This window comes from Typha angustifolia, chromosome 11, assembly GCF_048772165.1.
Source record: "Typha angustifolia cultivar Huaian chromosome 11, ASM4877216v1, whole genome shotgun sequence".
Taxonomy (NCBI): domain Eukaryota; kingdom Viridiplantae; phylum Streptophyta; class Magnoliopsida; order Poales; family Typhaceae; genus Typha; species Typha angustifolia.
Genome location: NC_133249.1, coordinates 3,771,408 through 3,792,737, shown reverse-complemented (window position 1 = coordinate 3,792,737; position 21,330 = coordinate 3,771,408). Strand labels below are relative to the sequence as shown.

At 34.8% G+C, this 21,330-nt stretch overlaps 2 protein-coding genes across 2 annotated transcripts; both read right to left on the bottom strand.

Moving 5' to 3' along the window:
* Nucleotides 1–296: 296 nt before the first annotated feature.
* On the bottom strand, nt 297–9,871 carry LOC140770171 (mannosyl-oligosaccharide 1,2-alpha-mannosidase MNS1-like). The gene is made up of 14 exons (XM_073111213.1): nt 9,604–9,871; nt 9,090–9,137; nt 8,809–8,976; nt 8,576–8,688; nt 7,770–7,835; nt 7,421–7,592; nt 7,008–7,097; nt 6,064–6,188; nt 5,833–5,898; nt 5,434–5,542; nt 5,233–5,331; nt 3,082–3,162; nt 2,831–3,001; nt 297–924 (listed from the first exon to the last, which is right to left on the bottom strand). The coding sequence occupies exons 1-14, from the start codon at nt 9,757–9,759 to the stop codon at nt 670–672; spliced, it is 1,719 nt and encodes a 572-aa protein (XP_072967314.1). The 5' UTR covers nt 9,760–9,871; the 3' UTR covers nt 297–669.
* A 509-nt stretch (nt 9,872–10,380) lies between these two features.
* On the bottom strand, nt 10,381–20,742 carry LOC140770974 (V-type proton ATPase catalytic subunit A). The gene is made up of 20 exons (XM_073112315.1): nt 20,477–20,742; nt 19,401–19,527; nt 19,205–19,260; nt 19,066–19,122; nt 18,672–18,783; nt 18,537–18,574; nt 18,313–18,414; nt 18,175–18,231; nt 18,016–18,087; nt 17,746–17,847; nt 17,573–17,635; nt 17,351–17,483; nt 15,084–15,190; nt 13,624–13,818; nt 13,439–13,525; nt 12,886–12,990; nt 12,610–12,707; nt 12,442–12,520; nt 11,190–11,278; nt 10,381–10,752 (listed from the first exon to the last, which is right to left on the bottom strand). The coding sequence occupies exons 1-20, from the start codon at nt 20,552–20,554 to the stop codon at nt 10,638–10,640; spliced, it is 1,872 nt and encodes a 623-aa protein (XP_072968416.1). The 5' UTR covers nt 20,555–20,742; the 3' UTR covers nt 10,381–10,637.
* Nucleotides 20,743–21,330: the final 588 nt, after the last annotated feature.

Sequence of the window (21,330 nt, the reverse complement as noted above, 5' to 3'; positions counted from 1 at the left end):
TGTCAACGTAGAGAATCTAGATTGTTGTTCTTGCTGAGCTTTGTTACAAGTCCCTGAGCAAATCATTAGATCACTGTTAATTTCACAAGGAACTAAAGTTGTCTTAGATAGATTCAACTCTTTTTGGGGGGTAAAACTGAGCTCGATTATTATTAGGAGCATTTCGGTAAAAATATGGTTGTTGACCTGTGCTTTGTGATTTACAGATTAACTATTCTCTTTTAAAAGACAGTAATTTAGGAAGAGGGGATTCACCTATAGAAACGATAAGAGAGCGCAAGTACACGGGTCACAGATCCAAGAAAATTAATGACCCAAATGGTAATAATCTATGGCCAACAGCGGCCTGGTTGAGAATACAAAAAGTTGTAGCAAAATCACATTTCCTGATCGTCAATGAAACCTCTGTAATACAAGTATAAAATGTTCTAAAGCGAGAAGATAAAGAATTAACATGGGATACCAGTTACGCTACAATTGTTTGGAACTGATTCTCCATACAATTCCGAACTCGTATAAATAGTTATAAAGATATCTCTGTATTCGACGATGGCACGGTTATTTCATAGTGTGGCGAAGTGCAACCCTTACCTTATCAAAACCCACAAATCAAGGTGTTGGAAACAGTAGAGTTCCTACATGTCAAAATCATGTTGTGGGACAGCTAGATTATGTTCCAATCTTTCCTTGCTTTCTCCCAAATGGCCTTACGAGAGGTTTCGTTGTCAGCTTTCCACCTGCTGCTCTACCTACACCTTCATCTTTCCCAGTCCTGGGGACGATTCTCAATGGATGAGCTTCTGTGTTGAATACCCACTCATCAAAGGAGATGACTGATGGTGGTGAGAATAAGAGGTAGAGATACTTAAGTGTCTCTGCAAGGAAGAAGCTCTGCATCATGTTGTCTTTTACACCTGTGTTGACCTGAGAAAAAGTATATAGGCATTTGGTTCACTTCAAATTGTCCAATTATATCTGCAGAAAGGAAAACTACATTCTAGTGGCAAATTTAATGACAAAGATCATCATACAACCCCCACAACACAAAGTTATGAGAAATTCTTTTTGATAGTCAGAGAAGACTAGAGATTTTTAAGAACACCGAAAATATGTCCAAGTGGAATAATAAAGAGGGCCAACACAACATATAAATAAAGATCCAGCTTGTCGCAAAGAAGAAATTGAAAAGGCCAACAGAAGTGACTTATCTCTTTGTTAATCCTCAAGTCAGATGACTTGCTCTTTTGTTCAAATCTCTAAAAAATTTGACTGAAAAGAGGGATCTTATTTGGTCATGCCCAACTGGTCCACCCCAATGCTCTCTTATCAAGTTTCAGAAAGAGAGCAAAAGGAACATAGTTGATTCACTTGATTCAGCCATATCAACAACATCAACGTCTTAAAATGATGTGGATTTGTGTATCTACCGTATATCTTTTTCATTTAAGATGTATGTTAGACAAGGAACCCAGTGGATCTTGAATTAATGATACATTCTTTTCTTTCTTAGAGTAGCTGGAATTTTGTTATTACTTATCTTTTCAAACAAAAAGTCCGTTTTACATTGCATAAGTAGCATTGTTATAAAATGGGAAACAAGTAACTTAATAGCATCTCTATTAAGCTTAAGAGGTGTTCAGGAGAAACATTTAGGGGGATGTTTGGTGTGATGTTTCTAAAGATGCTACCCAAAATATATATTCTAAATACAATATTTTGAGAATGGATCCTCTTATGTAGTCTATGTACTAATCTCAGCTACCATGCTGCATTTTGACATCCATGCAATTAGAGTTGATGTCAAAACACAGTGTTCTCAATCTTCAGTGAGAAGGAAAGAGAGCTCTACCTCATTTAAAGGGAGCTATACCACTTCTTTTTGACAATAATTTGGTGAGAAATTTGATAGCAATTTGCTACTGATACTTATTTAAAATTGTGGTTATTTCCAAATATGCAGTATGTATAAATACATCCAACCAAATGAGCCCTTAATGTCTTTTAATTAGCTACTTAACAAAATTTTAAGATCAGAGATATGGAAAATGAACTGATCATGAATAATGAACTGTACAGAGATTATGAAAGAGGTGATCAAGAATTAGTTCAAACATGAGAAAGCTTACCTCAAATCTTAGGGAATTAATATGGCGATTTTAGAATGGAGAACATTCCTATACATATGCAAATCATATACAGATGTTGACAAACCTATATGACAGAAAATATAGTGTACCAGTTTGATGATAACAAGGGAAGAAGCAAGTAATTTTCTTGTCATCAGTGGATTGAAGTAATATATCAATTCTTTACAGGTAAGTTAATTGTTGATGTGCATACCAGCATGCTAAATATGACCTCTAGTTAGTCATTTGCTGATAAAAAGATTAAGATACAGCACCTAGGGAATTTATATGGCAACTTTAGAAAGGTAAAGGCTTGTCAAGCACATATGGCCAACAAGAAAGTGTATGGAGTGTCTAGACATAATGGAAAGAAACAAGTGAATCTCTTGTCTTGGGTAGCTTGAACTAAGAGTTCATCTCAATAATTCACATATTTTATTAATCATGGACGAGCTAATATGCTAAATATTATAACTAACAGAATAAAAGAAGTTGGGGTTGAAAGGTCAGGGAATATTAAATTAGGTTGAATCAACTGTCAGTATGAAGCAGATACCAAACAAGACAGGACAAGTAGAGCTAAAGAAAGAAGATTGGCATATGGAAGTACAAATGTAAATGTTTGCATCTGATACATGCAGGCCAGCCCAGTACAAAAGCAGCAAATATAACAAAATGAAAACTAGGAAATGGGGAATACTTACATCCTTCAGTCCAACATAACCCGACTCAATACGAGAATTCTTTTCAAAAGCTTGAAATATATTCCAGCCCCAGTCTTGGTATGTTTTATTCCCAGTAAGACGCCAAAGATACACAAGTGATTCAACAGTCTCTGGTCTAAGTATATTCCATGATGTGCCCACAGACATGTCCTGCAATTCTTTCATCAAGTGAGCAGATACCCTAATGCAATGCTCATCCTAAGAAAAATCTAAGGGCAAGGAAAGAAAACCTGTCCGGCATGAAAAAAATAATTTTCTCCAGCTAATTTTGTTGGAGTTGATTGATAAAAATTATAACAAGTCCAAGCAAGCTGCAGAAAGAAGGAAAAAAGGCAGAAAAAGTAAACTTAAACTGTATGCAGAACTCTGCTGAAAATTTTGAAATATAACTGGTAATGCCACTTCCTAGTACCAGCTCTTCATTGTGTATAATATTTTATGGTGATTCACGGAATAGAAGAGTAGAACTCCTTAGACAAGGCAAATAACTAAAGTAATAAATTTGCTAAAACAGAAATAATTGTTGGAATAGAAAACAAAGTAGTATTTATGCATTCTCTGAAAAGCTAAAATCTTTAACAGCAGATAGAAATGCTTTGGATTGGCTGTCAAAAGATAGTAACACAAACAAGGCAAGAGTAGAATTTATGGTTACATCATTATACTTGGAAATACTTGTAGAGTGATAAATCCCAAGTCAGAATATTTAAAGGTCCAAGAAGAACTAAGATTTGCTAGTTCAAATGCATACTCAGTTCTAAGTGAAGAAAAGAATAACTGAATTTGAATGTCAATTAATACTCAATATTTATCGCTTTTGTTACTTCCAATGCTTTATTCAGAAAGAAGGAAATATTTAAGAGGAAAGAAACTAAACAAAGAACTAGAACGAGATAATTAAACTGGAATTAAGCAGTCGGTGTGGTGTAGAATTTGTGTATTGTACATGCTAATAAGAACAATAAGAGGACATATAAGATCAACCATGCTTCATTAGAAGAATATAGAGCATTTAAAAGAACATGTCTGGGAAAGATTGTGGTTGCAGCCAGAATATTGAGCTGGAAGAAGTTGTTTTTAGTAGAAATGGGCTTCCGAAGTAACTTGATTTGTGACAAATTGGGAGTAGCAAAAATTTAAGAATATAAGAAAATCGTTCCATATGGTTCATACATATCTGAATAGAGATAAAAGTGTCCTGCTGAGCAATAATGCCAGTGCTGTAATGGCATAAGGGACAGTTATGAAAAGGAACCTATATAAAAGCAACGAGTAAAAAAGGGCAAACCTGAAATAAATACAGGGTATGGACCTAGATAGAGAAAGGTTGAGAAAGGTCAAGATGAAGCCAAATGCTGGACGGTCTGTCTGTCTCTAATGCCCAAAGCAGACACCTAAAGTTAAAAGGCAGTATAAATATGTCTCCATTTATGTATACTTGTGGAAGGAAAGTTAATGATGCATATCTTCTCCAGTTTATCTATAATCTTAGCCAGAACATACTAACTGTTGTCTCTCCAATATACTTGATTAATGAATTTGAAAGTCGACTGATTAATTATACTGATAGTAATGTTATGAAAGATGGGAAGTTTGACAAGCAATTACACAAAAATATAAGTTCATATTGAGGCAAAACTTACCTAAATTTTACTGAAAGAAGAAAAAGATCTAAATAGTATACGTTAGTATGTTACATTACATGACTACATCCAAAGCACAACGTCAGATTTAGATGCCTAGCAAAGTCATTTTACAATGCCAAAGTGACTGAGAACAGTAAGAGAGCAGAATTAGGAGATAAGGGTTAGCACCCTAAAATCCATATCTCAAACAGTTGACACTCAAGAAGTTTTTGGATGAAACGAGATACTGCTTGGAGAACATTAAAAAAAAGCTATAAATGTTGTCCTAATTGTTATGACCGAACATTATATGAACAGAAGTGAGTAGAATGGAAGAAAGATTGAGATTTGGAATAGGTAAATAACAAAATGACTTATTATATGGCTTGAGACTGAAAAAGCCTTACTAAAGAAAAAGAAACAGAGCATGATGACAAAAGGCACCATATTTCCCAGAAAACAATTAGCTTTTTCATGATTTATCCCTCATTGAGGGGCTTATTTTTCAGGAACAGAATCATGGAACCTATGTACACTTATCTCAGGCTAAAAATAATTTGACCAGGACCATGCACTAAAAACACGAATGGACTTCAGTGGCCAAGAAAATTTCATTTTTTTTAACCCTTTATTAATTTGAATCATGAGCAAGTGCAACCATATATTTGTTATAAGAGCAGTATGACCGAGATTTAAAAAGAATAGCTGTGCTATTGATATAAATTATCCATGAAACGAGATTTCTGAAAACTATACCTCTTTTGCAAGTGATAAAAAATTTTCAGCTTTGTCCGGACCATAGCCAGAAGATCCTAAAGCCAGCATACCAGGAGCAAAGCATGCAAGTTCATCCATCTATATGCATTACAAAGCATTTCGACTTCTGGAAGTTAGTACATTTAATATATACTCCAGATATATTACATAAATGCCAACAGGAGCAGATGGATATGTTACCTTATCAGACAAAGAATCACCATTCTTCTCACAGATGTACGAGAAAGAAGATGGGGTAGTTTTCCTAATTAAGCTCAGGAGACCTTCCATTGATGTCTCCCACATTTGTCTAGAGGAATGCAGCTTTGCAGTTAGCATAACATTTGGGCTTATTAGATAATCAAATTGCTACAAGTACATGAGCAGAAGGGAACTTGTGACAATGTAGACATGATATGCCAATCAAGGGTCAGTAACAGGGTATTTCAAAAATTGAAAGGAAAACGAACAGAAGGAAACATGTCAAGTTGTGGACATGATATGCCCGTCAAAGATCAGCAACGTGTTTTTTCAAAAATTGAAATAAAAATGTCACATGCTAAAATAGGAGGAATGACAATATGACTAAACCGGCCCAACCTGTAATGCTTCACTGCTTCAGTCTTGTTCCCTTGTATCCATGTTTTGAGTAAATATTCATAGAAACTGTGACATGTTCAATACTTAAATCAGAAAAGGTTTTGGCAATGAAAGCAACAAATTAATGCAAAAGGTACAATGCAACTATAGAAAAGGAAGAAAAGTAAACTTAGACAAGTGAGGAAGAACACTATAATCATGGTTACTTAACAGTAAACTAGGTGTTAATACCTGTCACCCATGGCACCAAATGTAATGGTTGAGTAAGATGAAGTCCCTGAATGAGGATTTATATAAATAGGAAGCAAACCATCACTAGGAAATGTCTTCTGAAGTTGTCTGATGACATTTTCCACCTGAATGTTACATTGACATAAAAGTAGGGCGCGATATTACTATAAGTATTTCAACAAAATGAATTATTATAGAGCATCAATGAACAGTATATTAGATTATTATTAGCAACATAAACTTGAAAGTCACACCATAGCAGCAAGAAAGACAATTCATAAAATAATAACTTTCTTTGCCTCTTTTAGTTCAGAATTCAGTGCCATAGAACTCCAGTATTTTTGTTTCTTTTCTTTTCTTTTTCATTTAACATTGATGTTTTTGTAAGATATCATTCCAACAGTTTCTGGAACTTAATAGCCAACAAGGAATGTTGTGCATCACAACAATGGAAATATGGTAAATAAAAGTACGAAAATCACCTTCAACATAATTTTTGGTCTGATGTATAGCATTACAGACAATAGGACATACACCAAACTCAAAGGCTCACAAATAGAGTAAGGCCATCTTATCTAGCCTATTGATGCATCAATAATAAATTAAAAGTATTAACCATACCCATCAACCATACCACAAATAGAGTAAGGCCATCTTATCCAGCCTACTGATGCATCAATATGATAAATTAAAAGTATTAACCATACCATCAACCATACTTATCTCATACATTTCATTCTCATCAAATAATTAGCCATCACTTGTTAATCTGATAATATCCACAAGTTTTTGCAAGAGATTGGCTAGAATAAGATTATGTTGCAACCTAAGCCCACCAAACATGATTTCGGAAGCATCCACCATATGGTGAACTCAGCAATTATCTGATAATCAAAACAATTGAGTAAGACAAGCTAGAAATCTAAATAAGATCAAAAGGATACCTTCTCCTGGTACTTTGGGTCTCCTGTCCTTTGTGATAAAGCTATGAACTCAAGTTGCTCAGTGCCAGAATCTGCAAGGATACTATCTCCCTGTGGAAAGGAAGTTAAAACTTAAAAGTGCTTATCAAACAAAAGAGGTTTGAAGCTTTATGTTGATATACCAAACGAGCAGATAAAATAATAATAGGGCCGAAAAATAAAGCAGCATAACTATTTTAAACTGCTCAGTACACAATATGAACCAGCAACTTTACCATGAGCAGTAGGTAAACCACATGAGCAGTTCGTTAAAATCAATAGCAAATTCTAATGGATTTAAAGGTAGAAAAGAAAGCAATAATTATAGGAAAGATTGTTTCATACCAAATGAAACTAATGGAAATGTGAGAAGAGAAGGACTATAAATAACCTACCCCAGTCCATCCAGGATTATGAGCTCTGCCATGAGCTAAATTGATTCTGTTATACGGTATACCCGATGATGTATCCCATGCAGGTAGCAGCCTATCAGCAATATCTTTAGCCTTCTCAAGGAATATAGCATCCCCAGAGAGATCATAAGCACTAAGAAGTCCACCAACAACTCTGATTGAAAAGAAAAAAATATGTAAGCAGATGATTATGATAAACAAAAGGGCTGAATCATCTCTTTTCCTGTAGTCTATGACATAGGCAGGTTATCCTTTATAGACAAAAGTTCATATCTAAAATACCTAACCAATGAAGATGAAGAATCCAAAAAATTAAACCTTATAACGCAACCTTATGGTTGTCTCAAAGACACTCGCTTCATAATCCTTGTTGAAGTCTAATGAGTCCGCAACCCACCTGCCATCAAGCAGTGAATGGAACTTAGATAAGAATCAAAACAGCACGTCCAACTGATGAGGGGGATAATAACAACTCCAGCTAGAAATATGACAACCAACAGCAAGTAAATATCAGATATAGCGTACAGTTAGAGACTGGGTTACGAGGTGCTACAAAATACGGTGCAGGTTTATAGATGTCCACACATTACTTTAGTAGGTCACATTATGTTCATCTTCAAGTTTTCTTCCAGGAGAGCTAAGAACAGAAAGCAACATCAAGTGATTCAACATGAGATATGTATCACAAAATTAACAATAGGTAAAAAGAAATACTCATCTGTTGAACACAACAAAGAAACTATCAAACTTTATAGCCCCATAAGTGAGACCAGATTGTCTTTTACAAGACCATGTGGCTAGAGCTCAGGAAGGAAGGCAAGAAACAATATAAGGCATAAGAGATCCAAGGAGTGACAAGTGTATGTGTACAGCTACGATCATAACTGAGTGAAATATAGATATATTCTTAATGGTTTGAAGCCAAATGCTAGGTTTTACCATGCATTTTTTACTGCAGAATACGGAGAAGCAAAGATCTAGAGAATATGTATTCAAACTATCAGGGAAGTGGAAACTATAAATATATAAAGTATAAACATGATTCACATGCCATACAATATCTGATTGATTACAATCCAATGGAGAGCTATGAATGCAGAAAAAGAAGTAAATTGATGTGGAAAAGTGATAACTCACTCTCTAGCCTCTTGAAATTCATCATGCAGGCCCATTATGTAGAGAGTATCAAGGGAGTCCACTAGTGTTGCTCCAAGCCCACCGAAACTATTGATACCACTCCTTGATTGTGGCTATCAAGAAATAGAATAAAACCACATCATCTTTGTGGCTTGTCATATTAAACAACTAAGGTTATAATATTTTTTTAACCAAATTACATACTTGAGCATCTTGATCATATTATAACTAACCTGAAGCTCATCCTGGCCCCAAGCATACTTCTTGTAAGAACTCCATGCATGAATCATAGCCTCTTTGACTTTTTCTCTCCTTTCATTGTTGGTGGGATCAATATCTACAACATCATGGCCTAGTGAGTGTTCGTCTGGATTCTCCAACCGGTCCTCGACTTTCCTCAACTATAGCAAAATAGCAAAATTTCTAAGAGATAGCACACCTACAATATATACAAATAGTCCTGTTGAATATTGCACAACAGGAGACCCCAAGCAAGCGAATAAGCAATATATACCTGATCTTGCAGTCGATTCAATTCTCCATTCAATTTTGAAATTTCAGCCTGCATTCACATCCACAATTCCAATTACTTTCTTCCACCGGAAGGATAATTTTATTCAAGCTTGAATCTCAACATTTTACTCGCTGCCCCCAAATATTTAGAATAAAAACAAACAAATTACAGAAAACCGTTGCACAAAAAATTCCCTTTTTTGTTAAAAAGTAAATGATCCACCTGCGATGAGTTAGCTCATTTAAATCTAAAAAAGAAGCAGCTACGGTCAAATCTAGATTTCCTCCTACTGATAACATATAAATCACAACTGTGCTGCAGATCTGGACTATAAATAGTTAAACAAGGACGATCATTCTGACTTCCATTAACAGTATAACGACATCAAAACCCACCTACCCAGATCGACCAACTCGAAGTTCTTCGAGAAAGTAACCAAATCGGTGAATCTAGAAATTGGCCCAAAGAGATCAGAGATAAAGCAGAAGAAAATTCACGAGATCGGAACCCTTACTTCGTGCTCCCGTACTAGGGTTTGCCGATCCCAGAACGCAAAGCTTGCAAAGACGAAGACAACGAAGAGGAGCGCCAAACGCTTCGGCCGCTTCAGATAGTACGAGGGGTGGAGATATCTCCACCAGCTCGACGACGAGGCCCTGCTCCGGGCCATTTCGTCTTCTCCTCCTCCGCCGCCGTAACCCTAAACCTCGCCGGAATCCTAAGCGACCTCGTTTGGAGATCGCAGTCGTAGTAGGAGGGAGGAAGCGAGGAAGAGATTTCTTTGTACTAGTCCTCGCCTTCGTCGAGTGGGGACCACTATGAAATTACACGTAACGAAGGGACGGAAATTTTCGTTTGTCTGGTCCGAACAGGGATGTAGGCGATCCCACCGAGAATCGTGGATCAGTGAGTGTACTTTCTAATCGATGTATCTTAACTCTGGTTGGTAGGTATCTTCTCCGTAATTAAAGAAATTATAGATTCGACAATAATTTTAAATAATATTATCGATAAATTATTTAATGACTCGGTTCAATTTAATTGATGATTTAGCAATACGATTTATTTTGAGCAATAGATCGACAACACAATAACTTGAAACAGGTCTCGACGACGTTTAATTTAAAATAATTATTTGAAGACGAAACTTTTATGACATCATCGACCAACTTGGAGCAGCGGGTAATCAGGTAACTTTTAAGCCAATTTTATTCTAATGAGCAAAGAGAACCACCAGAATATGGACCTGTCTGTGCCAATCAAATAGAAAAATAGGCCATTCAAGCTAATGGATCACAAGTTCTCTTTATTTACTTTTACAACTGTTAATCGATCCATCTTATTACAAAGTGATGAGCAACAAATGACATATTCATATCCACGGTAGAGAACCAAAACGGACGGTAATGACATATCAGAATGTTCATAACCATGCAAAAACTTCAATACATGGATGAGCAATAAGGTGATTCCCGCGTGCTCAGGAGAATGAACTGAGCAGCTCTCAAAAAATCTCAAATAACTATAAATAGAATCTTCTGGCACATATCACCGTGTTTCATCTTCGAGATTGCGGAATCCAGCAGTGAGATCATCATATAATTTCTTGAACTTTGCAACCAGAGCTTCCTCACCTTCTGCAGGATCTTCAAATTTCTGGGACCTACAAAGTTGGGAAATATTTTCAATCCTACTTCCATTAATGTACTCATGTCATATGAACACGACAAATGTAGAGTACATGATAAGGTGGAAAGTAACCTCTAATACAATGGACAAATCAAACTATTGAATTTCATGGTTCTACAAAAGATCAAAAAATTATGCTCTGCCGGAGATACTTTTAGAAGCACTATTTTTAAAAAAGTACTTTTTGACAAAATTTAGTCAATTGGCTTGTATTTAACTAACAAGTAACAATAGACTGTAGGTTACGTACTTGTTCTAAATGTTTCACTGAAGAAGTCAGTAAAAGTTAGCATTTAAAACATGGTAAAGATTCAAGATGAGCCAGAAAAATGCCTGATCTCTAGATAACCAAGCGTCGGATATTAACATTCCATTTCTTTTGAGCATATAAATGGAGTAGCAAGTACTTACACTAGACGGTAGAAAAGGTCTCCTAATCGATGTTTGATGACGCTATATGTTATCTTCTGGCCTTCAGAGCCTGCTGCTCGCTCCACTGCCTGCCGCCGATAGAACAAGACATAGGTGAAACAGAAAACAGTTATAATTTACGAACAGTCTAATGTAACGGACTGTTTCCATGTAGAATATCCAGATACCAGCACTAATTTCTAAAGCATACATGACACTGATACTTCTTTCAACCACTCAATTGCAATAACATAGCTTACCGCTTTGGGAGTTTGACATATGGGGCTACAGTACTTTGCAGGCAATTGCAAATTTGCAATGACAATGAGTGTTGAGGACAGGTCAAATTGCTAATGGACTCCAATTGTTTAGCTTTTGCAGGAATGATATATTCCTCTTATTATGAATGCCAACCTTCTAAACCTTGACATGATGGACTGCAACTTTTGGACATGAAATGCAACAATATGAGTATGGTCCACAGAATACAGGATGCCCAAGTGAAAGGTGAAACAACCCCAAAAATGGACACTGTGTAAGTGCTAATTATTAGAGTTCCCGTCTCTCTCAAGGTAGAGATAAATCAGACTACAATTTACAAACTCCCTTCATGAGGAAATAGTAAGGCCATATTAACTCCATTTCTCCAAAAGATGGAGAAATTATGACATGATTACTCCTTCCATTTGTAAATAGTCATAAGGAACTGCAACCATGGCAACGCTATAACATGATGTCATATTGAAACCATTAGGATATATGGATGCCTTTTCATCTCTAAATTTCTTTACATCCAATTTCTTTCAAATTTCTATGGTACACATTGTGAATCAGAACATTTACAGAGATCAGAGATGCTTGCCAGGTTATACATATTATTATACTCTTCCAATAGAATCTCTCTCAAGAATGAAATATTAATGCTGACATTCCTCTTTATTGTATCCGTGGAGTTTCATATCTTTATTTTTCCAAAATAGCAGTTTATTGTGTTTGTTTTCCACTATTATACTCTTCCAATAGAATCTCTCTCAAGAATGAAATATTAATGCTGACATTCCTCTTTATTGTATCCGTGGAGTTTCATATCTTTATTTTTCAAAAATAGCAGTTTATTGTGTTTGTTTTCCACTAATATTGCCGTGCTTCATAGATTCATAAAGATCACAAGGAGCACACTATACAAGCTCACTTATCACCATTGCAGTTAAGAAAATTCCAGAAAATAAGATTCCAGTAAGTGGAGATTTACCTGATTCGCCAAAGTATTGAAATGGATAATATTACGCATCATCCAAACTGATTTGTAAAATGGGCAGAACTTATCATACCTATGAAGATTATCAATATTTTAATAAGAGGCATACTATAGAGAAGGGATAGGAGCACCTAGAAAAATAACTATTATAAAAGATCTTACGGAGTAAATGCATTCTGTGCAAGATAATCCTCCCTTAGAAGCTTTGCTGTCTCCAGGGTAATTTTGTCAGATTCTGCTAATGCATCTTTACCGACAAGCTGAGGTAATAAGATAAGAGATAAATTTAAAGATAAAGAAATTGGATTAAAGCATGACGTTAACTTAATGTTCATAATTACAGAGTAGATAGGTCAAAGAAACTAAAAGGGGATCATAACATGTAAAGCATTACAAGAATATAAAAGAAGCACAAGAACAAAGAGCAAAAAATCTTACCTGGACGATTTCATTCAGATCATCTTCCCTTTGTAACACCTCGCGAGCTTTTGTTCTAATGTCAATAAAATCTGAATCAAATTTCTCATAGAAAGTTTCCAAGGCCTGCAGTGCAGCAAATTATGGATTACCATAATGGAACTCCTTCAAGAGCGAGTTTCTTGTAAATAAATTGAAACAACTATTGGTCATATACCTCTAGGTGGTGCATACCAAACATAATTAACATCTAAAGCTAGAAAAAAAAATGCCTATTTATGTCCAGGAAACCTCAATATACACCCATCCTACTCAAGATTGAGTAGGATCAGCTTTAGAAACCTCATTTTTAAGTTCAGTCAGAGTGAGAATTTTTGCAGCGCCAATTTCAACAAGTAATAAAGCTATATTGCTGCTCTATGGCCGATTTGAACAAATCTTCAACATATATTTTTTCATCATGACTGTTCTCTTCATTATTAATTCTTGTCTACTCTCAGAAAAATGATATATTTGCAGTGAGAAACCATCTCCTGTATTAACTTCAGTTGAGGAAAATGATATAGCAACAAACCGTTGAGTATTTTGAATAAGAAATAAGCCAATTCACTGATGGAAAATGTTTCCTTTGAGCAAGTTTCTTGTCCAGTCCCCAGAAGACCTGCAATACAAGTTAACTGAATCAGCCAACAGTAGTATAGCATCAATAAAGTGCAGTACTATTAGAGGAAATAAGAGAGACTAATGAGGCTCCTTTACCTGCACTATACCAAGAGTTGCGGAAGTTACAGGATCCGAAAAATCACCTCCAGGGGGAGAAACAGCACCAACAATCGTTACACTGCCAGTTCGGTCTGGACCTCCAAGGCATTTCACTTTACCAGCACGCTCATAAAATGATGCTAAACGTGCAGCCAGATATGCAGGATAACCACTATCTGCTGGCATTTCAGCCTGAAGAGATATAAATTTACAATTGAAGTTTAAAATTATCCAAATAATGAAGATAATTCTAAGAAATGGATTAAGAAACAATTTTTCAAATGAAAAGATTTTTATAGGTGCCTAGTTACCCTCATCTTGGCTATAAATTATGTCATCACCTTTCCATCATAGCCTATTTAGTTTGCAATATATTCTTCAGACTAATTTTTCACATTAGCAAAGGAGCGAAGATTCATAGTTTTCCCTCTCTGACTCCCAGGAGATCATGACTTCTAGAGTGTGACATCAATGTGATGGTAAGGCTTGCCCTCTTTTACATCCAAGAGATTAGAGCTGTCAAAATAATCAAGCCGGCTTGATAAGGCTCGATCAAGCTCAGCTCAAAAATGAGTTGAGGCCGAGCTTGCTCTTCAAATAGGCTCAAAAATTATTTCGAGCCAAGCTTGTTCATGAGTCGGCTCGATAAGGTTCGAAATAATTATTATATATACATATAATGAGTAATACCTTATGTATTATATTATATTTTTGTTATATTTTAAATTTTATTTAAGTGGATTATTATGTACTCTGATCCTTTAGAGTTTACTTCTAAACTTCGATCCTACCATATCTTCTCTAAATATGTGGATATTTTCATTAGTTTATATTTTTGAACTAAGCCTTATTTTAAGCTTGATTCAAGTCTAAATTAAGCTTAATTTAATTCAAGCTTGACCAGGCTCAAAATTTGGCTTAAATTGATTAAGGCTTAAAATTATTTATTGATCGGCTTGTTTAAGCTCGAATTTGAGCTTGAAATTAACTCGAAATTGACTCGAGTTGAAATTATTCTAATTCAAGCTTGATCACAAATCTATGCTCAAAATTATTTTCAATTTAAGCTTTGATCAGAGTCAGGCTCAATCAAGCTCAACTCAAGTACACCCCTAGAGATCATGGGTTTAAATCATAAGAAAAGCCTATTTACCAAGATTGCATACATTTTCCCTCCCGAACCCCATGGTGGGGGCTTCATACACAAGGAAACCTTTATTTTGACTTGCATACATCTTCAACAATCTTTATAAAGTTGAAGACTTTTCTTACTATCTGTACAGATTAATATAGTGACACACATAGAACATTAGAATGAGAGGACATCAAAGTAGATATGATAATTCTGAGTACTGTTTGACTTAAAAATAAATCCTTCCTGAATAAAGAACACATTGCAATGGAAAGGAGTTCAAACAAACTGCAGCCAGCAGAGGAGAGAACAAAAAGAGAAGTACCAATCTTCCTGATATTTCACGCAAAGCTTCAGCCCAGCGAGAGGTGGAATCAGCCATCATGCTAACATTGTAACCCATATCACGAAAGTATTCGGCAATTGTAATGCCTGAAAAAATTCAATATAAATGAATAGCAGATACGTAACTCCTCAAAATAAGTTTAATCATCAGATTTAAAGAGAACCACAAATCAGCCCGAGTAAGGGTTCACTTGAATTATCACGATTTACATCTAGTTCACGTGTTTTAATCAATTATTGCTTGCAGACCTGTATTGTCTATTGAGTAGTTTACTAGCTTGTATAGTAATTAATAAAAGCTTCCTTTAGGATCAAAACACCATGGTGCCTTCCTTTGAGCACAAAAAGGTTTTTTCACATTCATATACTTCCCAAGCACCTTTTGTACATTGTATACCACACATTCTGAGGCTCCAACATAAATTAGGCATTTCTTGCAAGTCCAAAAGAATAAAACATATACATTATATATAAATATATATTGTGCATTGAATAATAGCTCTGATAAAATGATCGACTACAGCTCAAAGAATCCACTATCATCTACTAACATCTAGCATATGTAATGCATGTAATTGCTTTAAAGATAGCTTCACTAGTGGATGTAATGAATATAAACACATAATGAAAAGTGGGAGAAAACTAGAACAACTTATGTTGTTCACAAACAAAAAAGAACATGTTTCTATACATATATTTTATTTTTAGTTAAGGTCTCGTTTACTTTAGGAATAAAATTAATTCTATTATAGTTCTTCTTTATTATTCTCAAAATTAAGTCTTTATTCTAAGGATAAATATTCTTATGTTCAATTGTATTCTGAAATAAGGTGTAATAATTACATGATATAAAATGCAGGAAAAGATGCGAAAAATGTATCTTGTTTGTAATAAAATCACACATGAATACCCTTTAATTTAATATAAAATAGGTTGATAGGATAAATATTAAGCATAGATTAATAATTGGATAAGCGTGTGGTATAAAATGTAATTTTGATGAATAGTATTTGTATTCTAAAGTGAAGTTATTATAATGTTTAGCTAAAATTCTAGAATAAAGAGTTGTATTCCAAAATAAGAAAAAAGTTATTCTTTGGCCTTATTTACTTTAGGAGTGAGGTCAATTCTAGAATAGTTTTTTTTTGTTCCCATTGAATAAAAGTGTAATAATTATCTTTAATGTGATATAAAGTAAAGGAAAACATGGGAAAAATATTTTTTATTTTTTTTATAAAATTATCATAAGTATTATTTAATTTGATATAAAGTATATTGATGGAATAGATATCAAAGATAAATTAGTTATTGAGTTAGTGTATGATATAAAATATAATTTTAATGAATAGTGTTTGCATTCTAGAATGAGGTTATTATGATGTCTAGTTATTCTAAAATAAATAGTTGTATTCCAGAGTAAGAAAAAGTTACTTCTAATAGAGTCGTGAGTTCCGCAGCTTTGGGAGAGAATTCCATACACGGAGGCTAAGTGAACGGGAAAGAATATTTTATTCTTATTACAAAATACAACTCTTTATTCCAAAATAGCAATTAAACATTAAATAACATCATTCTAGTATACAAACACTATTGATCAAAGCTACATTTTGTATTACACACCATCCTAATTATTATTTTACCCTTGGTATTTATCCCATAAATCTATTTTATATCAAATCAAATGTCATTCAAGATAATTTTATGAAAAAGAAAATCACATTTTTTTCAATTTTTCATCACCTTATATTATATCTAAGGCAATTATCACACCCTTATTCCAAAATACAAGTGAACATAAAAATAACTATTTCTGGAATAAAAATATTATTTTAGGAATAGCAAAGAGTTACCTAATCTGGAATTGACTTTATTCTTAAAGTAAACAAGACCTAAAGAAAACCTTAACAACTTCATTTTGTACTATTTTCATTTATAAAGAGAAAAAAAGAGAGTATATAAAATAAATTGTTTAAAGTTGACCCCAAAAAGCAAAATGTTTTCTTGACCCAGTCATTAACGAATATAAGGAGCATATTAAATGTACATTTGTTAAGAAGCCTGATGTCAGGATAACTACTGGTAGGACCCTGCCATTTTACAGGCTGTCCCATGGCATATGCCTCAATACTGTTAGAAACCAGGGCTGACTTTTGCTTATTAAGTCCAATATAAATAAGTTTGATTCACGTTTAATTCCACCAATATAAGATGGACATTTAAACTAAGCTGCAGGAATAAAATCAGTACCTGTATATATAGAGGCCTCACGAGCAGCCACAGGCATATTGGAAGTGTTTGCTACAAGTGTCGTTCGCTTCATGACAGATTCTTCACGTCCATCAGGCAATGTCATTGTTAATTGTGGGAAGTCCATTAGCACCTACATTTTTATTGATATAAAATATATGAATAAAAACCTAAACCATCAACACGAATGAGAATATATAGAACAGTAAATCCACTACAAACCTCAGCCATTTCATTTCCCCTTTCCCCACAACCGACATAAACCACTGTGTCTGAATTTGAATACTGTAAATGTGACAAGAATATGTGAAAAATATAACAACCACAACAATAGGATTTTCTGTCAAAAAAATATGACAATAGGACTAACAGCAATAACACAATTAAGTAGTCACCTTTGAGAGTGCCTGGCTGATGACAGTTTTTCCGCAACCAAAAGCTCCAGGAATAGCACAAGTGCCTCCAAGAACAGAAGGAAAGAGCGCATCAAGTACCCGCTGAAATAGTTCAGAAATTTCATATTGACATGGAGGATGGTAAACAAACAGAAACATGATTTGAAGTTTAAAGAGCACAATATATTGAATCTCAAAGGAACAAAGTGGAAAAAAAGAATCTACTTCTCAAAGTAATATGATGATGCTCCAAATTTAGGACCCTCTTACCTGACCTGTTAGAAGAGGGGTATCTGCAGCAAGCTTTGCTGCAACAGGCCTTGGTGTACGCACAGGCCATGACTGCAAAAAAAATAAGTCACAGGAATATAATGGGTAAATCCAACAGAAAGAAACTAAGAATTATAGAAAATAGAATGAACTAAAAACCTGAAGCATAGTAAACTCCTTTTTGACACCTTGAAATTCCAATTCAAGTACTATGTCCTGCATAGAATGATAGGAGAAAAATATGAGATGATAAAAGGCTGATACTGAGAGACCTAATGTTCAAGGATGACCATTTACCTGCAGGTTGTACTGACCAGGTGGTGCAACGAATGTGATCTTTCCCATGGAACCTGGAGGAAGTGCAACATGGTGTTGCATCAAGGTATTCTCATAGACAATCTGCAATGTGGTATAGTCATGTTAAAACCTATGTGGAAAGAAAAATGATTGTAAGAGTTATTTCATCTCAGATTTCAACTGCATGCACTGGGAACTTTAGGAGCTGTTCAAATAGTACTTACCGCATATAAGTCTCCACCAGTCAAAAGGTCCCCGACAGCTGAAAAAAAAAAGTAAAGGAAAAAAAAGAAAATCAAACTTTCAAGCTTGAAAAGGCAGCCAGGACATCTACATTCAAAATCATTAGACCAAATTACCTAACTTCTTTGGCTCAAATTCCCACAATATATCTTTGTCAAGGGCAGGAACTGAAACACCACGAGGGATGTAAACATCACCAGATTTAACAGCGATAGTTTTTAGAGGGCGCTACATAGGAAAGAAACAAAGGAATCTGCTATCAGATAATCATTGCCTAAGCTACATCAATGAAAAAGCAAAGCCAACCTCATGATAAAAGTCGGAAGTTTAAAAAAAAAAAAATCATTAGAACTAAACAAAATGAGTAATGACTGCTATAATAGAGATTAATGGCAATTGCCACTGCTAAATACATAACTTTGAACATGTCACCAAAGCAATCTGTTGTAAATCAGAAACATGTAAACCTTATAATCCACAAGGATGCATGTGTTACTAGTTTTTACAAACCTGGATCCCATCAAAGATATTGCCCAGAATTCCAGGTCCTAGCTCCACTGAGAGAGGCTGTAGAGAAGAGACCACCATGTGAAAGAGACCACATTTTGATCAATAAAATTCTATGTGTTTTGGTACCTCGCTGATTTACCTTTCGAGTTCTTAAAACTGGATCATTAACCATCAAGCCAGCAGTTTCTTCATAGACTAAATCCAAGACAACAAAAGATATACTACATAAAATTTACATTCTCTTGCACTACTCCAAAATAGTTAAAAGTAAATAAACAACAAAGAAATTAAATGTTTGACAACATCATAGGAAAATTAAGTTCATCATTTTGTACCTTGAATAGTAGCTGAATCTCCCTCAAGACGAATAATCTCTCCAATAAGATTATCATGACCTACACGAACAAGTTCATACATGGCAGCACCTCCCATTCCATCAGCCACAACAACTGGCCCTGATACCTGCAAGCTTGAAAGAATGAGCAAGGTTAAATAACATTTCAGGTCCAAAATGCATGTCTAGCTTATTTCAGTAATCAGTAGTAACAAAATCTTTGATATTGAACATGTGCACAACTGAGTTGCTGCTAAAGAACTCCATGCAAACAAAAAAGAATAGATGAAAATGGTCAACACGCCAAATTTGGATTTAGAGGCATTAAGGCAAAGAATAATAGGAAACCATGGATGGACAATTCAGAAAATAGGCAATCTGGAAAATAATTTGGGGCTTCCAGTTAGTAGAAATCTGGTTCATTCTGCTATGAAATTAAATGAAACCAACTCAGGAAATAACAAAATCTAAATAAAGGGCCATCTGCTGCTGTCTAAATCTGTGTTAACATGTTCTATAAGATGCAAGGAGGTCAACTAAACAAATACCTGCCGTCGCCATAGAATTTGAAACAAAACGAAAACTTAGCAGTTATACAACGAGTTGACCAATTTAATTCTGATAACACATAAAAGTAAATAAATAATATATTATAATGGCTTGTCAAAGAGTTATGCATAAACATGATAAACTGTTCTTTCCCGAAATGGGGATCTCCTCTTTCCCTTTCAAGTGGAGAATTGTCGGATCAAACAGTAAAAGAATGCACCGCATTTCTAATTTTCAAAGCATATTTTCTACCAATTGGATGAAAAATTTTATTGATACAATCTCTCATCAATGTGCAATACATAATTATCCATTTAGACAATGCTTCGAAACTCCGCATCCAAAATGTCCAACCGAAACATCGCTATCAGCCCTCTCGACCAGAAAACATTCAACGACACCAAAAACAGCTAAAATGAAACGGCCAAAACCTCACATTTCATAGCAAACATCGAATCACAAATGAATCAAATTGAAGCGGATAAGCATCGAGTATCAAATTTTAACGCCGGAGTGCGGGAACGATACCTTACGAACGTATCCGAACTCGCTCTCCTTCTCCGAGTCCTCGAAGGTCGTGAGACGATCGCCGTACGCCATCGCCATTGGAGATCAAAATGGCGACGAGAGGAGATCGAATACGAACTCTGGATTCCGAAATGGGAGATCGGATCGACAAGGGAATCTAAGCGATCGAGGCGACGTAATGCGAATATCTAGGTCTTTTGAGGAGAGAGAGAGACTGAGAGAGAGAATACGAGATCTAGTAGAGATAGAGAGAAACAAGACGTGCCACGGAAGAGAGAGAAGCTTCTATTCACAGAAAACACACCGCTGTAATATTAGCGCCGATGATGCAGATCAGCTGTTCTTTCGTAAACAGCAAATAATCTTCGTTTTGACGTGGCAGGGAACGAATGGAGAATATGAAGGCCGGAGAAAGGTAAATAACTTTTTTTATATATATTTTTTGAATTATTGGGGTGGATATGAGTTTTCGATAAATCACCGATCTACTGAAACCTTCATAATTTATTACTGTTCTACTCTAATCTACAGATCATTTATTACATTATTATAGTTTTTATCACCAAATTAGTCATATATATATTTTTTTTTTTTAATTAGTAAATCGCTCTCATATAATATCTATAGTCACTCTCTCTCCCAACTATACTAGTTTGATAAATATTTAAGAATTATAATTTATAATTTTTTATTAAAAAATATTAGATTGGTCAAAATAATTTCACCTTCACTTGTGTTAATTTTTGGTATAATTTATAAGCTCACACATTAAAATATAAAATATAAAAACTACAATTCACAAATGCAAAATCTTGAGGATGTAAAAAGTTACTTAAACAAAAAATAATAATAAT

Coding starts and splice junctions, on each gene's coding strand:
- LOC140770171 (XM_073111213.1), bottom strand. CDS start 9,759: ATGGCCCGGAGCAGGGCCTCGTCGTCGAGCTGGTGGAGATATCTCCAC. Junction 6,189..7,007: donor ACCCAAAGTACCAGGAGAAG/GTATCCTTTTGA, acceptor TGTAACATTCAG/GTGGAAAATGTCATCAGACA. Junction 925..2,830: donor GTTATGTTGGACTGAAGGAT/GTAAGTATTCCC, acceptor ACTTTTTCTCAG/GTCAACACAGGTGTAAAAGA.
- LOC140770974 (XM_073112315.1), bottom strand. CDS start 20,554: ATGGCGATGGCGTACGGCGATCGTCTCACGACCTTCGAGGACTCGGAG. Junction 19,261..19,400: donor AGATTCAGCTACTATTCAAG/GTACAAAATGAT, acceptor TCTTGGATTTAG/TCTATGAAGAAACTGCTGGC. Junction 11,279..12,441: donor TCAATACTTTGGCGAATCAG/GTAAATCTCCAC, acceptor TATCGGCGGCAG/GCAGTGGAGCGAGCAGCAGG.